Source organism: Pogoniulus pusillus, chromosome 4 (genome assembly GCF_015220805.1).
Source record: "Pogoniulus pusillus isolate bPogPus1 chromosome 4, bPogPus1.pri, whole genome shotgun sequence".
Lineage (NCBI taxonomy): Eukaryota > Metazoa > Chordata > Aves > Piciformes > Lybiidae > Pogoniulus > Pogoniulus pusillus.
The window spans coordinates 37,757,091-37,778,181 of record NC_087267.1 but is presented as its reverse complement, the minus strand read 5'-3'; the positions used below and the strand labels follow the sequence as shown (position 1 = coordinate 37,778,181).

The window sequence follows — 21,091 nt, the reverse complement described above, 5'->3', positions numbered from 1 at the left end:
CTATTACATGGTCTCTTAAAAACATCTCTGTATTTCATTAATTTCAGAACTGTGCCCCACAAATATACTTCTGCTCAGTGATTGTTGATTTAGATCTCAGTTTTCAACTGAAATTGAAAGTGCAATTCTAGCAACTTTCTATATTTCCACAAGAACTTATTCTTAGACAATGAACAAGTTGAACTTTACATTAATTTTTCTGTGCACATTATGGTTGTTACTTCCAGTTCTTCTCCAACCATATATGAAACTTAATATCCAAGTGGAAGTCATTAATGAGTGGTGTCCCTCAAGAGTTAATATCTTCATCAGTGACATAGTGAAATTGAGTGCATCTTCACCGAGTTTGTAGATCACACCAATTTGAATGGTGCAATGAATATGCTTAAGTGAACGGATGTTATGCCTCATCTAGTTGAACTGAATGCTCTTTGAATATCCCTTGACAGGCTGGAGGAGCAGGCTTATGTAACCATGTGAAGTTCAGCATGGCCAAGTACAAGGCCCTGATCTTGGATCATAGCAATTTGAAAATAACAAATCCCTGAAGAAACCCAAGATCAATAGGAAATGTTTAATAACAGTGGCAAAACATGTTCTAAGGCTGGCATACTCCATGCTGGTTGCATATATATATAAAAGATGCCAATGAGTCATGTGTAAACATTTTGATTATAAAGATTTTCTTCATTTTCCCACAGACTTGCTGCTTTCCAACAGCTGCATCCCATTCCTGGGCTCGACAGAGGGGCTTGATTTTCGAACCCTGCTGCTAGATGAAGAGAGGGGCCGTCTGCTAATCGGGGCTAAAGACCACATTTTCCTGCTCAACTTGGTTGATTTAAACAAAAATGTAAAAAAGGTCAGTTTGTTTTTCAAAGAGTTCATCTCACAAGTTCAGTTTTGTTCCTTTTTTTCTTTTTCTTTTCTGCTTTTTTTTTTTCTCTTTGTGGATTTCTTGTGAGTGCTATGTACCAAGATTTGGTAATATCACCTCTTACAGTTACACAAATTATTTTTAACAATTAAACTTCTCATGTTGTATGTTCTCCTGTGAGACTGATGTCATCAGCTACCTAGATGAGCCCTACAGTGTATGAAAGGAGTACCAAAATATCAGCAACTTGGAGTAGGTACTTCTTAATTTCTTTGGACATGGTCACCTTAGCCAAGTAAAAAAGATTTGAAAGAAGATAACTGAATACAGCTCTTTCTTGGTTTCCTGGCATAATTGGGATTACTTTTGAGTGATACTAAACAGGCAGAGGCAATTTGGATGGTTTAGATTATAGTAAAAACCTAAGTGTCAATTTGAATATTAATATTTCTATTAATATCTGGAATTACTAGTGATAGGAGTAGTTTGCACTGGGATCTGCTCTACTTCCTTGCCCATTCCCTGTGACATTGTGTTAACTCTACATAATAAGATGTCAATTTAGCCTTCCATATTTCTAGCAGGCACAATGAAGTGGGGATTTTGCAAGCACAGCTGACTGCTACATGTGAAAAAACAGGTGCTTAGGCAGGAACACACAGGAAAACTGCTTTCCTGCTTCTTCAACATAGGCTCTGTACTGAAGAAAATTTAAATTCTCAGCTGTGTTCGGTATTTTCTTTAAACACCAGAAGAGGTTTTAAATTACTATCTTCTGCACTCAGCTCCGAAGGGGTAACTGACCCTAAATTAATACAACTGCAGCACAGAAGCTTAGTAGGTGTAACAGGAGACTATTTTACTCTACATGTTTGAATGCAACACTTGCTGTCGTTGTACAGAAGAGACACAGTACCAGGCCGAGTATCATTTCTTATTTTGTCTTCTGCAATGCTACATATTCCATTTTCTTTAAAACTCAGATTCTAGGCATTTCAGGAAGTTTCTCCCCAGGGCTGTTTTATTGAATACATAACTGTGTCTGTAGTTCACACAAAATTCAGTTAGCTCCTCAGGATATTGCATTAATAATGCCATTATTCATATTACAGATTTTCAGACCACAGGTTGATTTCTGAAATAGGCTTTCTATAGGGAAAAAAAAACCCAAAACAAACCAACTCTGTTTGTGTGAAAAGCATATTTCTGTGTGATGCTGCTTACCTCCTGAGAGGTGCTGAGTGCTGTCACTTTTGGTTAAGTTCAGCAATGAGCTCAGAACTTTCTGGAAGCAGTAGCACCCTGTGCTATCCTCCATCCAGGCTGGTAACATTTTCCTTGTATCCAAACCATCACTGGTCATTATATACGCTGTGCTTTCCAAGAAGAGCAGAACACAGGCTGAGCCAGGAGAATTGGTGTGTAATCAAGCAGTGCCATTTAATGTAGATATGGTAGAGCAAAGGCTCACTTCATGTTGGAATGAAAATTTACAATTGGTAAGCCAAATAGAGAATGTATGCCTAGATACCTGTGCTTACCCGGGAGAAAGCAATAAAATGAATAAAATTTATAACCACTTGTGTATCCGGATTAAAGACATTTTTATCTGCAGGCTCAAATGCTGGTAGTAGTAGTTTAACTATTCAAGTAATCTTTATTTTTTAAGATGGAATGCTGAGGACAAGTATATTTAAATAGCTAAAACTGACTGAAACTTGTCTCTTGAAAACATCCTGGTGTGCTAATTGCCAAGATCTCTGTGGGCATTCAGCAATTTTCTACGTATCTGCTCTTGGGTAAATGCTTGGGTAACATGAGATATCACATAAGTATTTCTCTCTTGTTCTGTGCTAGACTGACTGGTAGAAACTTGTTTCAGGAGGGGAGAGAAGCGGTGAAGGAGTGAGACGAGGTGGTGTATAAATCTCAGTGACGAGGTTTCCACGATAAAGGATACTCTCCAGTAGCAGCGAAGTGTCAGAAAGTAGCATTTGCCTGCGCTGTGTTTAGACTGACCGTGGTTTGGATTGGCACAGGGCCAGGCGGCTTGCTTCCAGGCTTTCCTAGTGCGAGGAAACCACACATGTTGGGGCTACGGGAGTCTGAAGTATGTCCTTTGTATTCCTTTGGAGCAAGAGTCATTTGGAAAAAAAAAAAATAACTGCTTCTATGCAGCTATTAAAATAATAACAATTTATTAGAATATTAAGTTTCTTCATCTAAGTAATGTGTTTATTAATAACTTTGAGGATGTAGGTTTAAGAATAAGCTGAGGGAATAAGAGAACTGTAAGGGCTTTGAAACTAGAATACAAGACTGAGCATAATTTGGGGTTTTCTTTCTTTAAAACAAAACTGAACATGAACTATACAAGGCTTTATGCTATGTAGGTTCAGATTACCTTAAAAAAGCCTCAGTTTCAGATGTTTGTTATATTAGGAACTACTCATACCTCAAAAAGCCAAGTCCAGATTCTGAACAATCCTCATCTGCAGACATAATTACTTGGCAAGTTTATATTGTAGAGCCTAATGCTCTATATTAAGACATATTTGGAATAGCAGTCAAAGAAACATCCAAAGCATTTTATCCTGCTCCCTTCTCTAGTGTGTATATATATATATTAAAAAAAAAAAAATACTTTTCATGACCTAGTTGTTTACCTGATGTAGTTTATTTAACTTACATATATTAAGTAATGGCTTTATTTCCTGGTATATTTTTCCTGATAAAATAAATCAGCAGTTCTTCTGGAGTTCCAGTTTTTTATATCATTATAGATTTTATTCAATTTATTGTGTAACTGATTGAAAGCTTCCTTAGGTGGCTGTTTGGAAAAATCCATCCAGTCTCTAGTACTTGCAAACTTCACTATAAAACAACAGTAGGTACCATAGTGCAATATAAAAGTCTCCCAGAACAAAAGACAAATGCAGAGAGCTAAAACAGTTGCCCTCCACAAATATCTGAAGCCTAGAAAAGAATAATCCTCTTTCTATATCAGGGAGATAATTTCTGTGAAGCTGTCCTGAATAGAAGCCTATAGCTTCTATTGCAGGAAAAGCATTAGGAAGTTCCATAGTCTTTTCTTCAAAGATCCTTAGATGCCTGACAAATATTGAAAGCTATTTGTAAACTGGAAGATTTGCAATTCCTTCCTATGAGTAAAACAGAGACATTGAGCAAAAGGAAGGAGAAAAGATCTACAACCTACATTTACCAGGGCATTGCAAATGTGAACACTAAATTTTAAGACAACTATGCTGTAACTGCCAGAGAGGGAGTGTAACAAAACCAACCAAACATGCATAATAGCATGAGAGGCTGGAAAGCTGGAGAAGCAATTCCTTAGTATTGCTAAGGTCTGAGGTCCTACTGAAAAGATTACTTTGGTATGTGGAACTTTCTTGCGTTTGTCTAAAGCCTTTGTTAAGTTACTCTTTGGACTAAATAAGTACTAAATACAAAAATGTCATCAGCTGACTAAACACTTATGAAATAGCTGCAAAGAAATGGTGCACCTCTCTGTAAGTTCTGTGCAAGTAGGGTTATATGTCAGCACTATTATCACTGTGTAATCCACAGCCCGACCCGCCCATCTCTGCAGGAATAGGAATGCTATCAAGGGCTGACAAGCTTTTGAAAAGCTGCCAACCTGCAGGAGCTGTCAGTGCTAGAAGACACAGCCACATGTGGGCCAAATAGATAAACATGTCAGATCCCCAATAGCAGCTTTGGAACAAGTTGTTTTCATCTGTCCCAGTGTGTATTGGCACAGGGTCACAAATTATTGTTGCTTGGAGCATCCTTAGTTTGTGGTTGTCATTATTTTTTTGGCATTATTAGGTGCAGCTGTATTGTGACTTATGTCTTCACTCCCCCTTGTACTGATTTTTATCTGTATTTCACAGTGAAAAATACATATGCATGTAGATACACTGGCTAGGTAAATGCTTATAAAATAGCTACAAAGAAATTCTGCACCATTACACAACTCCAGTGCATGCCAACAGTCCAAGTGAGGTTTTGTGTCATCACTGTTATCCTTGTGCAATATCTGCAGTATGACCCACCCATCTCTGCAGGAAGTGCAACATAAATACAAATACATGTGCATGCTTATGTAAAACAGCACCCTCGAGGTATAGGAGCCAAATTTTACCTTCATTGCTCTGGGAAGTCTCCTGTCATTCTGTATAAGTGTGCTGTCAATTAGGCATGAACACAGTGGGAATTTAGCCAGTACTGAAGGGAAGCTTTTGTTCTTGCCATGAAGCCAGAGACTCAGGAATACAGAGAGTCTGAGATGTTTATTCCAGCCTTGAAACACAGTAATACCATGACTGGTCCTTCCTAAATTAATATTGTGCTGTTTATTCTATAACTATAAATAATTTAGTTTTCTGCCTCTCAGCAAAAGCTGCAGACTATGTGAAGGTGAATCTCTCTTGACCTGTCAGAAGAAAAAGCTTTCCAGGAAATACCAATTATAACCCTAGAATCATGTGGAAAACACTGGCAATACCTACAGTTCTGAAACTGGGAGAATGAGGATGGGAAAGTCTAGAACAAACCAGTGGAACTGGAGGAGGATTGTAAATCTGTAGTTAGTTCTCATTCTCTGTGAGTAGAAAACGTTGTAAAAAACTCATTTAGCTGAAGCTGAGATTTGATAGGAGCATGATTTGACCATCTGCACATGAGGATTTAGCTTCCAAGGAGGAAATGCATACTGGTGGTCTTGTTTTTGCAACAAATGGAAATTTTCTGGGTGTTGCAGTTCATAAGATACTATTTCCACTTTGGAGTGTTTCCCTTCCTCTCAAAATTAATGGAAACTGTCATGTGAAAAGGTTTACTGGGTATTTGTGTAGTTCAGTGGTCTGTCTCCAAAGATAGTCAGCAGCAGTGCTTCAGATTAGGGACTTTCAGAGACAGAGGTGGCAACTTTATATTTGCTAGCTCTTTCAGGCCTCTTACCACTGAACTATTTCAGTGTTGTTTTGAACCTCTCAAAACCTTTTGGAGTCTATAAAATTGTTTGATGGACTTGAATTTAGGCACCTGTGTAGACAACGAGGAAGCTTTCCAACAGTGTTTACAGACACAAAACAATAGACAGGATCAAGAAGTGAAGAAAACAGTCTGTAACTGGAATGACAGCAAGCCTAGGTGGAAGAGAGTGTCTGTGTCATTTCCTTTTGCATTGTTGTGATAAATCATGTTTCCATAAACATCCACTGTCATTTTTATGTTTCACCCATATGTTTAGATCTAAAGACTTGTCAGTATCCTGCTCTCTGAAAACATTTGCTCATATTGGTCTTTGGCTTTTTAAAGGTAGGATTTGTCTTCAGTCTGAAGGGATAAACATGTCAGGAGCAATGCCATTTACCTTGAAAAAGCTGGTGTACAGTTTTGTTTTAAGGAGAAACAGACAATTGTCAGAAGTCTGCTGTGGATATACTGTGGAAAATGAAGTGTAAAAGCACTGAAGTCTTTCATGATTTTATCCAGTGTAAATGAAACCAGCATCTGGTCCATTTTCTCTAAGCTTTCACATATGCTCATAACAAACACAGGAAAATGAACTTTTCAGAAAAGCCTTAAGTACTGAAAGCATTGGCTGCTTTTTAAATTGTGTTGGAGAGCAGGTCACTGTTTAAGGGAGAGCTGTGGCACGTGAAGACCTTGCTTTATCTCAGACAGATGCAATACAAAAAGACTATTTGATTTTAAGAAGTTTCACTCTTAACAGCCACCTGCCAAATTAAAGCTACCAAAAGTCTCTGAATGTGTCATCCATATGCACAACTGCTACTTCCCCCTGACTTCAAGTCCATTTTATTCAGCTTGACATCACCATGAAAATAAAGAATGACACTGGCATTTCCTTCAGTATTGTAAATCACTTTGAAATGGTTTTCATATTGTCTCTTCTCCCTGTGCCATAGCAAATTATAGTTTTCAGGTATTACATTTTCTGCTATTATGAAACTATTTGAGTTGGAAATTCTGGCCAAATATCTCCCTGGATGTATGTTTCTGATATGGAAATCAAATCTCCCTGCATGTAGGTTTCTAATATGGGAATCAGTACATCAGGTATAGGAATGTCTATTAGAAGAAGGAAGGTCTGTGGCAGACGTAAAAGAGATTTAAGAATACATTCCTGGCTTTTGAGGATCTCCAATTATTTCTAAGAGTTAGATAAATCTGGATAAAACTGTTATAAATAACATTAAGGGGAAAATAACTAAAGACAGCCTGGTTAGGTTTCTAATACAGGGAGAAATTCAGGTAAGGAGCTTAGGTGTGTTAACCTGCTCTGTTTGCTGATGACTTTAAAATACTGATTTCCAGAGTTCATCAAGTATAGTGGGAACTAGTTACAAGAAGCACACAGGGTAACCTTCCTCTTAAGATTTATATATGAGAACAATCTGTCCAGTTCCCCAAGTTGTGTGCTTCTCATGCTGCACACACGAATGCAACAGATGTGAGATATTTGAGAGAACAACTGGTGTCCATGTATAGTAGGCTAAAATTAGATCATTTTCCCATTAATTAAAATATTCTTTGTTTTCAGTAAAATAATACTAAAAAAGCATTAAATTCTTTCCAGTGCTTGTTGGGAAATTCAATAAATTTCTAGTGCTTGCAATAATTTTAAGTGAATTGACCTGGGGTCAGCATACAGAAATGATAAATGTCCTAGTTCTCAGGAAGCAATCCATGAACACCCACTCTCATGGTACTGGAGTGTGACATCTATGATACGGTCTTACGCAGCAATGTGACAGTTGTCTTTTAGCACTATTGTGTCTTTTCTAAGTGGTCTTTGATTTTTCTATTTTAATTTGCTTTTCATTTTTCATTTATAAATTACCAAATCTTTCAAAAAGGGGAAAAAAAAAAAGACACATTATTGTCATTTTACTGGTGGGAAAATTGAGACCTGGCTGTCGTGTATTGTGGAGCAAGAGCAAAACTGGGATTAGAATATCTTCTGGTTTACTTTAGTGCTTTTGGATCATGTTGCCCTCTCACCATACTCATTTTATGGTCACATTGAGCTAAGTCATGAATCTTTTCTTTTTTTTTCATTCAAGGGAGAGTAGTTTCTCATGGAGGGGAGTTTCTCAAGGGGAAGTATGTTGCATATGCCAGCATGACAATGGGTTTACAGCTCAGTTTGGCTTCATTGTTAGGACTGTCATATGAGGAAATTGCTCGTACCAATGAGCTTAAGCTTCTGGCTTATGGTCTACATGATTCAGAAAGCCTCAATGAGTCATTCTGATGCCCAGGAAGCTGTCATTTTATTGCATGCCTTCCCTCGAGCATCAATATAACAAACATCTAGTACAAGTATAAAACAAGGGAAGAAAGCAGGCTTTCTCTTGCTGCCACCAAGCAGCTGTTTAAAATTGGTGTATTTTGCTCTAAGCACTTCCACCGCCTCTGATTCCTTTGAAATAGGAAGGAAGCCCTCCTTTTCTTCACAAGACTCAGGCTCAGCGAGAGTGCTATAAGGCATGCTGCTCAGCTGATGTCCTTCATTCCAGATACAGACACATCCTGCTGGTGGTGTATATTCCACCAGTACAGCACTTTGGAGTTTCTTGTACTGGTGTCTGCACTGATAGAGAAGTGCTGAAGCACGTGTGCAGTGTTAAGCACATGAGAGGCCCCAGTGAAAACTCCAGGGCTGCTTAAGTCATTGACCTCATTGGGACATTCAAGTGTTGGCTGCTGGCATAAGTGTGTCTATCCTGGGAGCATAACTGGAAGGAGTCGTGTTGGTCAATTGGTCTCACTCCTTGCTATCAGCAGCAACTACCTCATGTAGAAGTTATTCCTTTCATAATCTGCTCTGAATCTGCTATAAGGGGCCTTGTGGAGTATTTCACACAACTTCTGCAGCATCTTTGTTGCTATAGACCAGGGCCTTGTTACTCTGATGTTTCAGAGTTATTTTTTGTTAAAATCTACAATCTATGTTTATTTATAACTATTTTATACCCATTTCCTCTCACTGTTTATAATTCTGGACTTTGGAGGCCTTTGATGCTTTCTGCACAATATTGCCAGTCTCCATTTGTATAAGTGATGCTTCCCAACTTTATTATCTCTGTGTGTCATTGATGAGTGTTGTTTTTTTGCCAAGATTAAGGAAGGGTGCAAGAAATAGGATGAGCTCTGCCACTGTTTTCTTGAGGAACTTCATGAGTAACATTTTGTGGCAAGCTCTTTGTTCTCAGACTGCTTTTTTTTTGGTGAGCTGAGAGAATCAATTTTCATTGTGGTAATTTACTAAATCCTTAACATGACCTCTGATGAAGACGAGTAACGTATGTATGAAATTAATGTAGTATGAAATCCAGCTATTTTATTGAACAACATTGTCAAGTTATGCTGTCTTTCATACCATATTTCATTTTCAATGGAAACTTAATTTACTCCTTCCCTAACTAAAACTTTATTTCAAAGCCTCTCAAACAGATGAAATCAGACCATCAGTCCTGTAATTTTCTTAGATATCCTGTGTTCCTCCTCTTTTGTGCTATGACAATATACAATATTTTTCACTTTGTTTTGGTAAGCCACTCTATCATCCCACATTTAGTAGCTGCATTAGAAATGATTATTGAAAAAAAACCCTATATTTTCATGCAGTAGCTTGTTTGGAATCCAAGTTTGCTGGTTTAGTTTTGAAATTTTTCCTCCAATCTATCTCCCAAAGATAATCTTAAGAAATAAAATCAATAGAGAAATATAAACTATATAAAAAAAAAAGACTAAGAAAAGAATAGTCACTTATAACTGGTATTATTAATGCATGGCATAGATAGCAGCTGAAAAGAAACTCTTAGATGTCAGTCCAGCTATTATCTATATAGGCACATAATTGCATAAATAGCATCCATGTAACAATTTATGTAAGTATTTTTTTTTTAAATTAACTTTTAATTTCCATTCCATTCTTTATTATGAAAATCTGTGTTTAGGGAAGAAAAGTGTAACTTTTAGAAATTACTCTCCTCCTGATCTTAAAAAGGAGCTCTGTGGGTTTTAAAGTTTTGTTTTAATAAAAAATTAATTTCCAGCTGCCCTTTCAAGTGATACCTTATCTGTCATACCCTTATGTACTACTTTATTTTGTACTCCTGGGAGGTTTTCTTTCACTCTCCTAACAGAGAACATATTAACTTGTGTTTATTAGGATATTTTAATTTCTTTCCTGTGGCTACAATTAGGAAAATATTTATAGAATTAATTAAAAGCAATGGAAAGGTTTATTTTGTATATTTTTAAATTGAGCTACAAAAGATAAAATCAGGAAAACATGACAGTAGCTGACCTTTGGAATATTGAGATGGATATTTAGCAAGGAAAATAAATTGAAGATTAACAGAAGAAAATAATCCTGTTTAAGTATATCCTTTGTGTATTTAAACTAGCTACATTCTTCCCTTAAATTCACTAACCCCACCCAGCTATTCTGAGACTTTTCCAGAGAGATACAAATGCAGCCACCACTATATTCTATATATAATTTGCACTGTTTGTAACACAAAGAAATTCTGATTTTACATGGCAGTGGTGTTGTCACCATTATTATGAATTATTTGTTTCTTTGTTTGTTTTCTCACTTTCTTTGAGATTTTACTTTTTGAGGAAATTAGCAAAAAGGTTTTGTTAAGTTAGGTGGTACCACTGCAGACTCAGCATGAGAACTTAGAATGTGAAATAACAGAAAAGGAGAAAGGTGACAGGCATCAAACCTTAAATATATAAGACAAAACTGGAGCATCTAGTCTTATTTTTAGTGTGTTGTGAAAATAAATAATTTTCTGAATAAAATAGAATACTGAGGCTTAATCTCATCTCCTACAGAAAAGTCAGCATGTAAGTCAACCCTGGGGGTCTTCAAGAAAAGACTGGATGAGGCACTTAGTGCCATGGTCTAGTTGATTGGCTAGGGCTGGGGGATAGGTTGGACTGGATGATCTTGGAGGTCTCTTCCAACCTGGTTGATTCTATGATTCTATGATTCTATGTGAGTAAGTTTATATATGAAAATTCAGTGAGACAAATTTTCACTTGTAAAATTATTTGTGTATCAGTGTTTGAGGGAACCAGACCCATGGCACTGTTACACAGCATGTGATCCAATACAAAAATAAGTTTATGTTTTCTTACTCAGCACATTAGCTCTTGGCCTGTTGCAGTTTGGACTCTTTCTGGGAACCTCTAATTTCTCACATGGAAAGCAAATAAATATTACTTTAATCCTCATATATAATTGTTAATTGATCTTGAAGTTGCATCACTTAACTTCACATTCCATTGTCTAATGTGGCCTGAATGCCAGGAAGTAAAAGAATTGATTTCCTCCCCCCCCCAAATGATAATTGAATCATAGAAAAGAGAGTGTGCATATCTCAGCCTCGTATGACAAATGCTATTTGTCATGAAGAAATATGTAGAGGAATTAGGGCAGAGTCAAGTGCATTAATATATGTGATGCTTCCAAGAATATGTCTCTGAATGTAACTGTGCTTCTCAAAGCAAGAGTTCTATTCTCCTGTGCAGTAGGCAAAGAGAATCAAACATTTTCTGCAGCCTGTAGTGGAACGTCCTGCCTACCTGATCAGATACCTAAATTTTGGCCAAAACTCTGTCAAATTCTTCAAAAAACTCTACCCTTCTTTGTTACCGATGCAGGGATCTTGGGCAGAGGTGGACATGAAGTTTATTTCCAAGATAACTAAAGATTTCAGCTTAAGTCTCCTTGGAGATTCTTACTCGTGTTCCTTTCCATCATCTTTTCCTTAAGGATCAGGTTTTCTCCTTAACTCAATAACACTTGGGTTACAAGTGTTGGGGTTACAAGTTTCTTGGACCACAAGACTCATCCCACTCCTCCCAGGCAGAGATGTGATGAGTTTACTGGTGCTACCTTTAAGCTCTTTCTGATGGTTTACAGTGTTCCCAGTACTTTCCTCAATGCTTTGTGGCATTTTACACTGCATGATCCAGATGCATCATCATGCCAGATTTCAGATTGTATTTTTGTACCTGGATGGTATCATGACATCATTCTAAGAAAATGCTTTGGGAAAGTAAATTTGTGCTCTGTTACTGTGAGGTTGTTATGCTGCCTTATCTCTGACTTCAAGTAAATATTGATGTGAAGGGTTAAGGTTTAAGTAACTAAAATGCATTATCTTCACTAAGGCCTTTTAATCAAAAAGGTAACTGTAAATTCACTTGAGAGGAAATTGATTCCCTTGCAGAAAGCTAATAAATCCATTTTCATTGAGAGAAGAAGAAGAGGAGAAATAAGAAGATTGGTTTTGGACAGTGATAAAGCTATTTCACGCAGGGCATTCTTTTATTTTCTTTACCAGTGTGGGGCTTAGCCACATCCTGCAAGGTGCCAACAGATATGTGAGAAGAAAAAAAAAAGGGAACATGACACTGGTTATTTCATGTTGCTTACAGCTGAGTCATGTATCCTTTCTTGATGATGACTTTTTTCCCAATGTATATTATAATAATTCTTCCCACATAGTTCACTGTTCAAGATTTTACAAAGTGATTTGAAACTCAACACTACTCTGCAAGCATCTGTGGCTACCTACTAGTAATCTGCATACTGGTTTCTGAGACTCTTCCTAAGCAATATTTGCTCAAGAAGTAATGTGATTTGCTGTTATTATTAGTCATATGAAATGGTTATACCTTTTTTCTTGTCAAATAAGAAGGAAAGAAGATCTATGTTTATCGAGGTGATTCAGGAAGGTTTTATATTTAACCTCAATTTTGAGTTTAATAGAATCAAGCATAATATCCAATTTTGACTGCTTAATGGAAATCAGTGAGCCAGAACCTGAGCTGTTGTTCATTGATATTTCTTCACTAATGTAATTGAGGTTACAGTAACTGAAGGTAATTTGTCATCTGGCTCCATCTACACCAAAACCTAGTTTGCAGAATTCTGAAGTGCAGATCAGAGAAGAAGCAGTAAATATATATATATATATATATGCTGACAATTATCTAAGGTACACGTTTCTCCTATAAATTTGTCTCTTTTTTTTGTATGATGGGTTTGCCAAGTCCACTAGACCCGATGCAATTTTCCTTGTTTTGCAGTCAGTTCAGGGTAGGAGAGCCCTGCAGAGGGACCTGGACAGGCTGGATGGGTGGGCAGAGGCCAATGGGAGGAGATTTAACAAGGCCAAGTGCAGGGTTCTGCACTTCGGCCACAATAACCCCAAGCAGCACTATAGGCTGGGGACTGAGTGGCTGGAGAGCAGCCAGGAGGAAAGGGACCTGGGGGTACTGATAGATAGTAAGCTGAAGATGAGCCAGCAGTGTGCCCAGGTGGCCAAGAGAGCCAATGGCATCCTGGCCTGCATCAGGAACAGTGTGGCCAGTAGGACAAGGGAGGTTATTCTTCCCCTGTACTCAGCACTGGTCAGGCCACACCTTGTGTACTGTGTCCAGTTCTGGGCCCCTCAATTCAAGAAAGATGTTGAGGTGCTGGAACACATCCAGAGAAGGGCAACGAAGCTGGTGAGGGGCCTGGAACACAAATCCTATGAGGAGAGGTTGAGGGAGCTGGGCCTGTTTAGCCTGGAGAAGAGGAGGCTCAGGGGTGATCTTATTACTGTCTACAACTACCTGAAGGGGCATTGTAGCCAGGTGGGGGTTGGCCTCTTCTCCCAGGCAACCAGCAATAGAACAAGGGGACACAGTCTCAAGTTGTGCCAGGGTAGGTATAGGCTGGATGTTAGGAAGAAGTTCTTCCCAGAGAGAGTGATTTCCCATTGGAATGGGCTGCCCAGGGAGGTGGTGGAGGCACCGTCCCTGGGGGTCTTCAAGAAAAGACTGGATGGGGCACTCAGTGCCATGGTCTAGTTGACTGGCTAGGGCTGGGTGATAGGTTGGACTCGATGATCTTGGAGGTCTCTTCCAACCTGGCTGATTCTATGATTCTATGATTCTATGATTTTTTGGCTCATCACCACACCTTGAGTACTGTGTTCAGTTCTGGGCCCCCCAGTTTAGGAGGGACATTGAGATGCTTGAGTGTGTCCAGAGAAGGGCGACGAGGCTGGGGAGAGGCCTTGAGCACAGCCCTACGAGGAGAGGCTGAGGGAGCTGGGATTATTTAGCCTGGAGATGAGGAGCCTCAGGGGTGACCTTATTGCTGTCTACAACTACCTGAAGGGTGGTTGTGGCCAGGGGGAGGTTGCTCTCTTCTCTCAGGTGGCGAGCACCAGAACGAGAGGACACAGCCTCAGGCTGCGCCAGGGGAGATTTAGGCTGGAGGTGAGGAGAAAGTTCTTCACCGAGAGAGTCATTGGACACTGGAATGGGCTGCCCGGGGAGGTGGTGGAGTCGCCGTCCCTGGGGCTGTTCAAGGCAAGGTTGGACGTGGCACTTGGTGCCATGGTCTAGCCTTGAGCTCTGTGGTAAAGGGTTGGACTTGATGCTCTATGAGGTCTCTTCCAACCTTGGTGATACTGTGATACCTTTGAGGAAAACCCACACTATTATAATAGTGACATGCCTGCCAGATCAGCTAAGTACTTTTTAGAAGTGCATATAGTCAGTGAGGAAACGAACAAAGAACATGGGTTTTGGTTTAAAGCCTCTTCACCTTTTGTAGTGGAGCCCTGTGTTCAAGGCCATAGATTCACAGAATGATTTGGGGGGGGAAGAGACTTTAAAGACAATATAATTCCAACACCTCTGTCATTAGCAGGGATACCTTCCTCAAGACCAAGTTGCTCAATTCCTCATGTTCATTCCAATTTGCAAGCAAATTCCTCCAATATACATAAATTTGTTTCATAGAATGGTTTAACTTGGAAGGGACCTCAGACATCATCCAGTTGCAGCCCCCTGCCATAGGCAGGGACACCTCCCACTAGAACAGGTTGTGCAAGGCCTCATCCAACCTGGCCTTGCACACATCCAGGGAGGGAGCAGCCACAACGTCCCTCAGCAACCTGCTCCTGTGTCTCACCACCCTCACTGTAAAGAACACTTTCCTAACATCTAGTTTGAATCTCCCCTTCTTCCAGTTTAAACCCATTACCCTCATTACAAAGCCTTGTAAATAGTCCCTCCTCAGTCTTCCTGTAGGTCCCCTTCAGATACTGGAAGGCCACTATAAAGTCTCCTCAAAGCCTTCTCTTTCCTAGGCTGAAGTGCCCCAACTCTTGTAGCCTGTCCTCATAGGAGAGGTGCTCCAGCCCTCTGATCATCTTTGTGGCCCTCCTCTGGACTCTGTCCAACAGTGTGATGATGTTCTTGTGTTGGGGACTCCAGAACTGCACACAGTAGTCCATGCAGAGTCTGGCGAGAGCAGAGTAAAGAGGAAGAATCCCCTCCCTTGCCCTGCTGGCCACACTTCTCTTGATGCAGCCCAGGACCACGGTTGCTGTCTGAGCTGCAGCACACACTGCCAGCTCACGTGGAGCTTTTCATCAACCCAGACCCCTAGGTCCTTTTCTTCAGGATTGCTCTCCAGCAGGCCTGCTCTAACTGTTCATTCAAGGAAATAGTTAAATCACAGTCACAGGACAATTTCTAATACTCCTAAATTTTTGTCTTATTTTAACTATGTTACAGATTTACTGGCCTGCAGCAAAAGAAAAAGTAGAATTATGCAAATTAGCTGGTAAAGATGCCCATGTAAGTATGGTTGATATGTTTTAATTATTACTGAGAATATTCTGTGTCTGTGCGTTTGTCTCTATATGCATGCATTGGGTTAGCAATCTATAGTTACGCTTTTTGTTCCTGAACTAATGAACTGGTTTCCCTTCATGTTTAAAAATAAATAAATAAAGTTGTATTTTATTTTTTTTTTCCTTTAAATGCCAGTGCTTTAGGAAAAAAATATTCAATATTGTAAGTGGCCATCATGCTGTCATGCCAAATTATCCTTCTACGTATTAATTGCAATTGAGAGATGAATAGACACCCCAGATGATACTCCCCTAAAATCCTTTCTTTCCCATCCAAAGACTTCCTTCTGTTGGTTTTTTTTTTCTTCCTTTGGGAATATCCTGAATGTAACTTCATTATAATTCATTAACAAAATAGAGTAGCAGAGCAGAGTACAAATTAACTTAATTTGCAGACAGCTGCAGTTGAGGTTAAAACAGAATCTCAGACTCATTAGCTTTTCCCTGGAACCACAAATCTTCTTTAGGAAGTCTCTTTAGGAAGTGCATTTAAGGTGCATTCGTTTTACAATAATGCTTCCATATCTCTCCTTTGTAACACAAATTACATCATGTGTCTAGAGCCCACAATAAATGTAAACATTTCCCTGTCGTATAATAAAACTTCTTCCTTTTCTGTCCACAAATTTTCTCTCCAGAGTGTCTATTGCCAAGGTGGACTCCAACTCAAAGCACTCTCTCAGCCACTCTGAGGAATTTCAACTTTTTACCCTAACTTATTGCTACCCTTATCTTTACAGCAGACAAAAACTAAACAACACCTCTGCTGGGCACTGGAAAAATTCTGATAGTGGTCTATATGGAGGATTTTTTGCAGATCTATTTCTAGACTTAGAAGAAAGGGACCAGAGAGAATATTTGTTCTGTATGTAGATTATAAATATCTCCTTTTGTGTTTTCTACACTGGTCTCTGCAGACTACCTGTCACTGAAGCGCTGGGTAGTAGCTTTTACATATGAATAGTTCTTGTGTATTCCCTCCTAAGTACCTTGTTATACATACATATATGCATGTATATATTTGTTTAATTTTGGGAAAGGCTGCAGCAAGCATTTCCTACCTTTCCATGTAGCACCCTTGCAGCCAGCAGCAGCCACCAGTGCTACTTAACAGCGAGGACCGAGCCAAGATTGACCTAAGCAACCCACTAGGACTCAGAAATGCCCAAATAAGTGTTCACTAGAATGCAGTTGGTGTAAAGAATACACCATATACAAAGCATATCCTTGGAAGCACGCTGAAGCCCTTTAGTAAACCACAGTAATTTCTAGCATGAAACATTTTGGTGTTAAAGCTTGCACAAAACTTTGAGTTGGGATCAAAAGCAGGAGGATTGGTAGCCAGACTAACCCCGGTGGCTCTCCAGCCTCTGCTCAGCTGTTGACAGAGTTTGCTTTCTACAACACAGGATGAGCAGATATCTTCCAAACCTGTCTTTAACCACGGAACTTGTCATGGCTGTAAGTTTTATAGTAGAAATAGGCTTACAAGTCTGACTGATGAACTGTCTAGTGGACAGCCACTGAAAAACCTTGGCTGTCACAACTTTGAACTGTTTAGTAAACTGTCTCTTCTACAGTAGTTTTGAGTTAAAATACACCAATACTACAGCAGTAACCTTATGCAATGTATAATGTGAAAGAGAAGAATAAACCTGAAGATAAACCTTCTTCTTTCTTTTCCCAATAGACAGAATGTGCTAATTTTATCAGAGTTCTTCAGCCATACAACCGAACCCATGTTTATGTCTGTGGCACAGGAGCATTTCATCCTCTCTGTGGATACATTGAACTTGGAACTCACAAAGAGGTAATTTAATTTCCTCACTACTCTGACATGTCAAGGAATAACCTTCATCTTGTTTAGCATTCATCACAGATTGGAAAATACTGCAGGAGTGTATAAAAAATGATCTGGCAGCAGCTTGCATAAATAGCAGGGTAAATGGTGGATTTTGCAGGTCAGATGGCAACACATACTCTCACAGTTGATATGTGCCTATCACTCTTGAACAAAGCACTTTCCTTAGTAGGACTTAATACACAAAGTTCTTCAGAATGACACTTTCATATGATTAAATAAGTGAAGAGAATATTTAACCCAGATGTTTTTCTTCCTAGTAAGTCATTTCCACACATACTTGCTGCTTGCATACACACACACACACGCAGAGTTCAAGATGACACTCCTAGTTCTATCTTTTAATGTACACATACCCTTGGTCCTGAGAGTTGGTTTTCTATTCCTTCTGCATGAGAGTAACACACATTTTGTAAATGGTCTCTAAGCCTGAGGCCAAAGTTGGCATTTTAGGATTTTGTAGATGGTTTGCAGCCCTGTTGCTAGACACTGGGTATCCTGCATCTCTAGTGGTGTATTCCTGAAGTTAGCAGCTGATTGGTTTTCATTTGCTGGTGACAAAGAAATCTCTATCCTAAGTGGTAAATGTTTGAGACCTAACCTCCACAACAGAAGAATTTTGCTGTTGTGTCAAGCAGCCACTTAGTACACAAGCCTCTTTTTAACTCCTATATGTATAACACCTTGGCTGTATTTATAACACTAACTCTGTTCTCAGACAGTGTCAAGAACCTGTCTGGCTGCCTGCCTGCAGTACAGGCTTTCTATGCAGTCACAGAAATAGCTTTCTCTTTGATTTGAGTCTCAGTGAAATCTAGAGCATAATAAATGATGTCTAATAAGAAATTATTAAAGGTTATAACCTGAAATATATACACACAGGAATCACTCTGACATACAGAATCAAGGGCAGATGCTCTTGGAAAAAGAAAAGTGAGAAAAAAGTTATTAATAGTTGCCCAAGCTGAGCTACGTCATCATATTCCATGGAATATGTAGCCCAGAGGAGCTATGCTACAGGAAACTGGAGCTGCCTGAAATCTGTGCAGTGGTTTCGTTCCCTAGTAAGTCATTAATGTTCCTGTTATTGCTTGATAGCTGGTGTATAATTAGGCTTGCAGTGAAGTAAGTAAGTATGTAAACCTCTCTACTTCAGTACTTTAAATGTTCCAGTTAAAGCAACTGAAATTTTAGAACCCTTGTGTTAGGCTGATTCCTTAGCCTGAATGATCAAATACACAGCTGCATTGAAAGGAACAGCTCTCATCAGAGAACAAGCATGGCTCTGATTTACCTCTAGGTCATTAGCAAGATGCCCTACTCAGTCTACCATTGCACCTTTAACTACTTTATTTGTGAAGGTGGTTTTTATCAAACATTATGAAATTATGGATTTGGTCTGATTGTTCAGTCCAGCAGCCAGTCTAGACAAGGCATTCGTCTCAATTAGACATGACCAATTACCTTATGAGAGGAAATGGAAGAAGAATCCTGGTATTGTATTTTCTAATCCCCTCACTGTCTCCCAGTCCTGCCTCTCCCACATTCCTCCCGGTTGCTCAGCTGCAGTGGTAGGTTGGACACCGTTCAGCACTACTCATGCCTCTTCTGAGGGTGCATCTTTTCTACACTCTCCTATTAAATTAACAGCTTTGAATGAAATCAGGCATATTTTCCTTTTTTTTTCTTTGATCTCAAAACACCTCATAGCCAATGTCCTTGCATTGCTTCTGCAGATAAATCTGGCAAGGCAAGAATGTCCTCAGAGCAGATCTACTGACATGGATTTAACAGGCAGCTGAAAATGCCTTACTGTAGGAAATGAAACCATGAGTTCTACATCGTCATTTAAAACACTTTTACTGCAGACCCGTTCTTTCAATCTTTTTTTCCCTCTGGGTTATAAGAATGGGTATTGCATGTTTGGTAATTAGCAGCATCTACAGGAAGCTGTGGAATGCTTGGGAGAGACAGGGCCTGAAATAGCCTCACAGAGGCTGTGAAACCATGCAGTGCTCTGCCGACGTTTGAAAGCTGCTGGTGGACCTATCTGCTCAGTGGTCTGCTGGCCAGTGCTGTGAAAATGGAGAGGAAAACACTGTGGATCAGGTGACTCAAAACCACAGCAGACACTGCTTTTGAAGCAGTACAAATCCCCTACGGGATCACACAATTAAAGGGGATTAAAGTCCTGGTCTTGCTATTGCTGAAGTTACTGCCAAAAGTTCCCTTGGCCAGTGAAGAAGAAGCTTAGCCTGGTCGGTGCTGTTAGCCACAGCTCTCCAAGGGATGCTCTTTTCTTTGAAAGCTTTGTCCGAAGCGAAAGCAGGAGGTTAATTCTGCGTGAATGCCTTGTAGTGTCCATTAGTTTGTCTGGGTGAAGTCTGAAATATTTGATGTTGATCTATAAAGCCCTCAGTCCCTGGAGTACTGCTGGACTTGCAGCCGGCTTCCTTTCATGTGATACCACAAGGGTCCTCTGAGTAGCTCAGGATTGCACATCTTAGAAGAAAGGAGAATGGGGAACTAAAACAGCATTGTCAGGAAAAAGAAAGTAAAAAATGGGTAGTTTTTAATTTTAATTTGATTTTGATTTTGTCCTTGGTGTGATCTGATCTACTTCAGTAGCCTGAGAATTTGGTTTACTTGGTGTTCCCCAGGTTTGGGAAGATAACCAGGGTGGTTGTTTGATGATTAAATCATGCTGTGTACCAGCTAGTATTGCTGGAGGAAATGGAATTTATCTTCACAGATTGGAATTGATTTTCCATTTCTCTTAAGGACCTTAATTATTCAGTAGCCTGGGCTTTTGTCTTCTGAGCCTGAAGAGTTTAGGAGACTCCTCAGTGAAATAGAAAGATCTGGTCATTTACAATCTGATGTTCCTTAAGGATAGATTGAATTAATGTGAAGTCTGATCCTATGTGGCAATCTTTGGACGTACTTAGCTGCTGTTTGTACAAACAAAGTCACTTTATCCTTTTTAAAGTAATTGTTTAAATCATAGAGTTTTTGTTTGGTTGATTGTTTTGGTTTTTAACTAGCTTCAATGTCTTTGCAATGGACATAAAGCCCACAAAGATTTCATTCCTGAACACTAGTGGGATTTTCAATATCACTGTGGGTAAGCAAGTTTGTTAACAGTACTTCTGCAGGCAACATCCTTTCTCTAGTAGCAGCAGAATTCTGAAAATCAAGACTGTATACCTAAAAAGATTTCACTTTATTCCTCTGAGCAATCAATTTGTCTTCAGACGGACTCACTATGAGCTTCAAGTTAAGTGTGATTTTAGGAAGCCAGTGAAGGAACAAGTGAAAAACATCTTTTTTGGTAAATCAGAACTATAATAAAACTTCAAATTGATGCTTGAAATAACTCAGTTGTTGATTGCTCACTGAAGACACCAAGAGAAAAAATTAACTTCTTTCCTTTATCTTCCTCTATGCCCTTGCTCTGTGACCCAAGAATTAATCACACTATTTGAGAACTACCAGGAAGGATCTATTCTGATATCTCTTGTATCATTAGCCTTGTTAAAAAATAACAAGAGGGAGCATATGCTGCTTTCGTTTAAA

General features: G+C 39.2%; 1 protein-coding gene across 4 annotated transcripts in view; it reads left to right on the top strand.

Annotated features, from left to right (window-relative positions):
* The window catches only part of SEMA3D (semaphorin 3D), a 141,969-nt gene that overhangs the window by 60,639 nt on the left and 60,239 nt on the right, over positions 1-21,091 (top strand). For all 4 annotated transcript variants that reach the window (XM_064142587.1, XM_064142585.1, XM_064142588.1 and 1 more), the window contains exons 3-5: positions 702-862; positions 15,536-15,598; positions 17,345-17,464. In XM_064142587.1, coding sequence (XP_063998657.1) covers positions 702-862; positions 15,536-15,598; positions 17,345-17,464 — 344 coding nt within the window. The remainder of the gene's footprint in view (positions 1-701; positions 863-15,535; positions 15,599-17,344; positions 17,465-21,091) is intronic.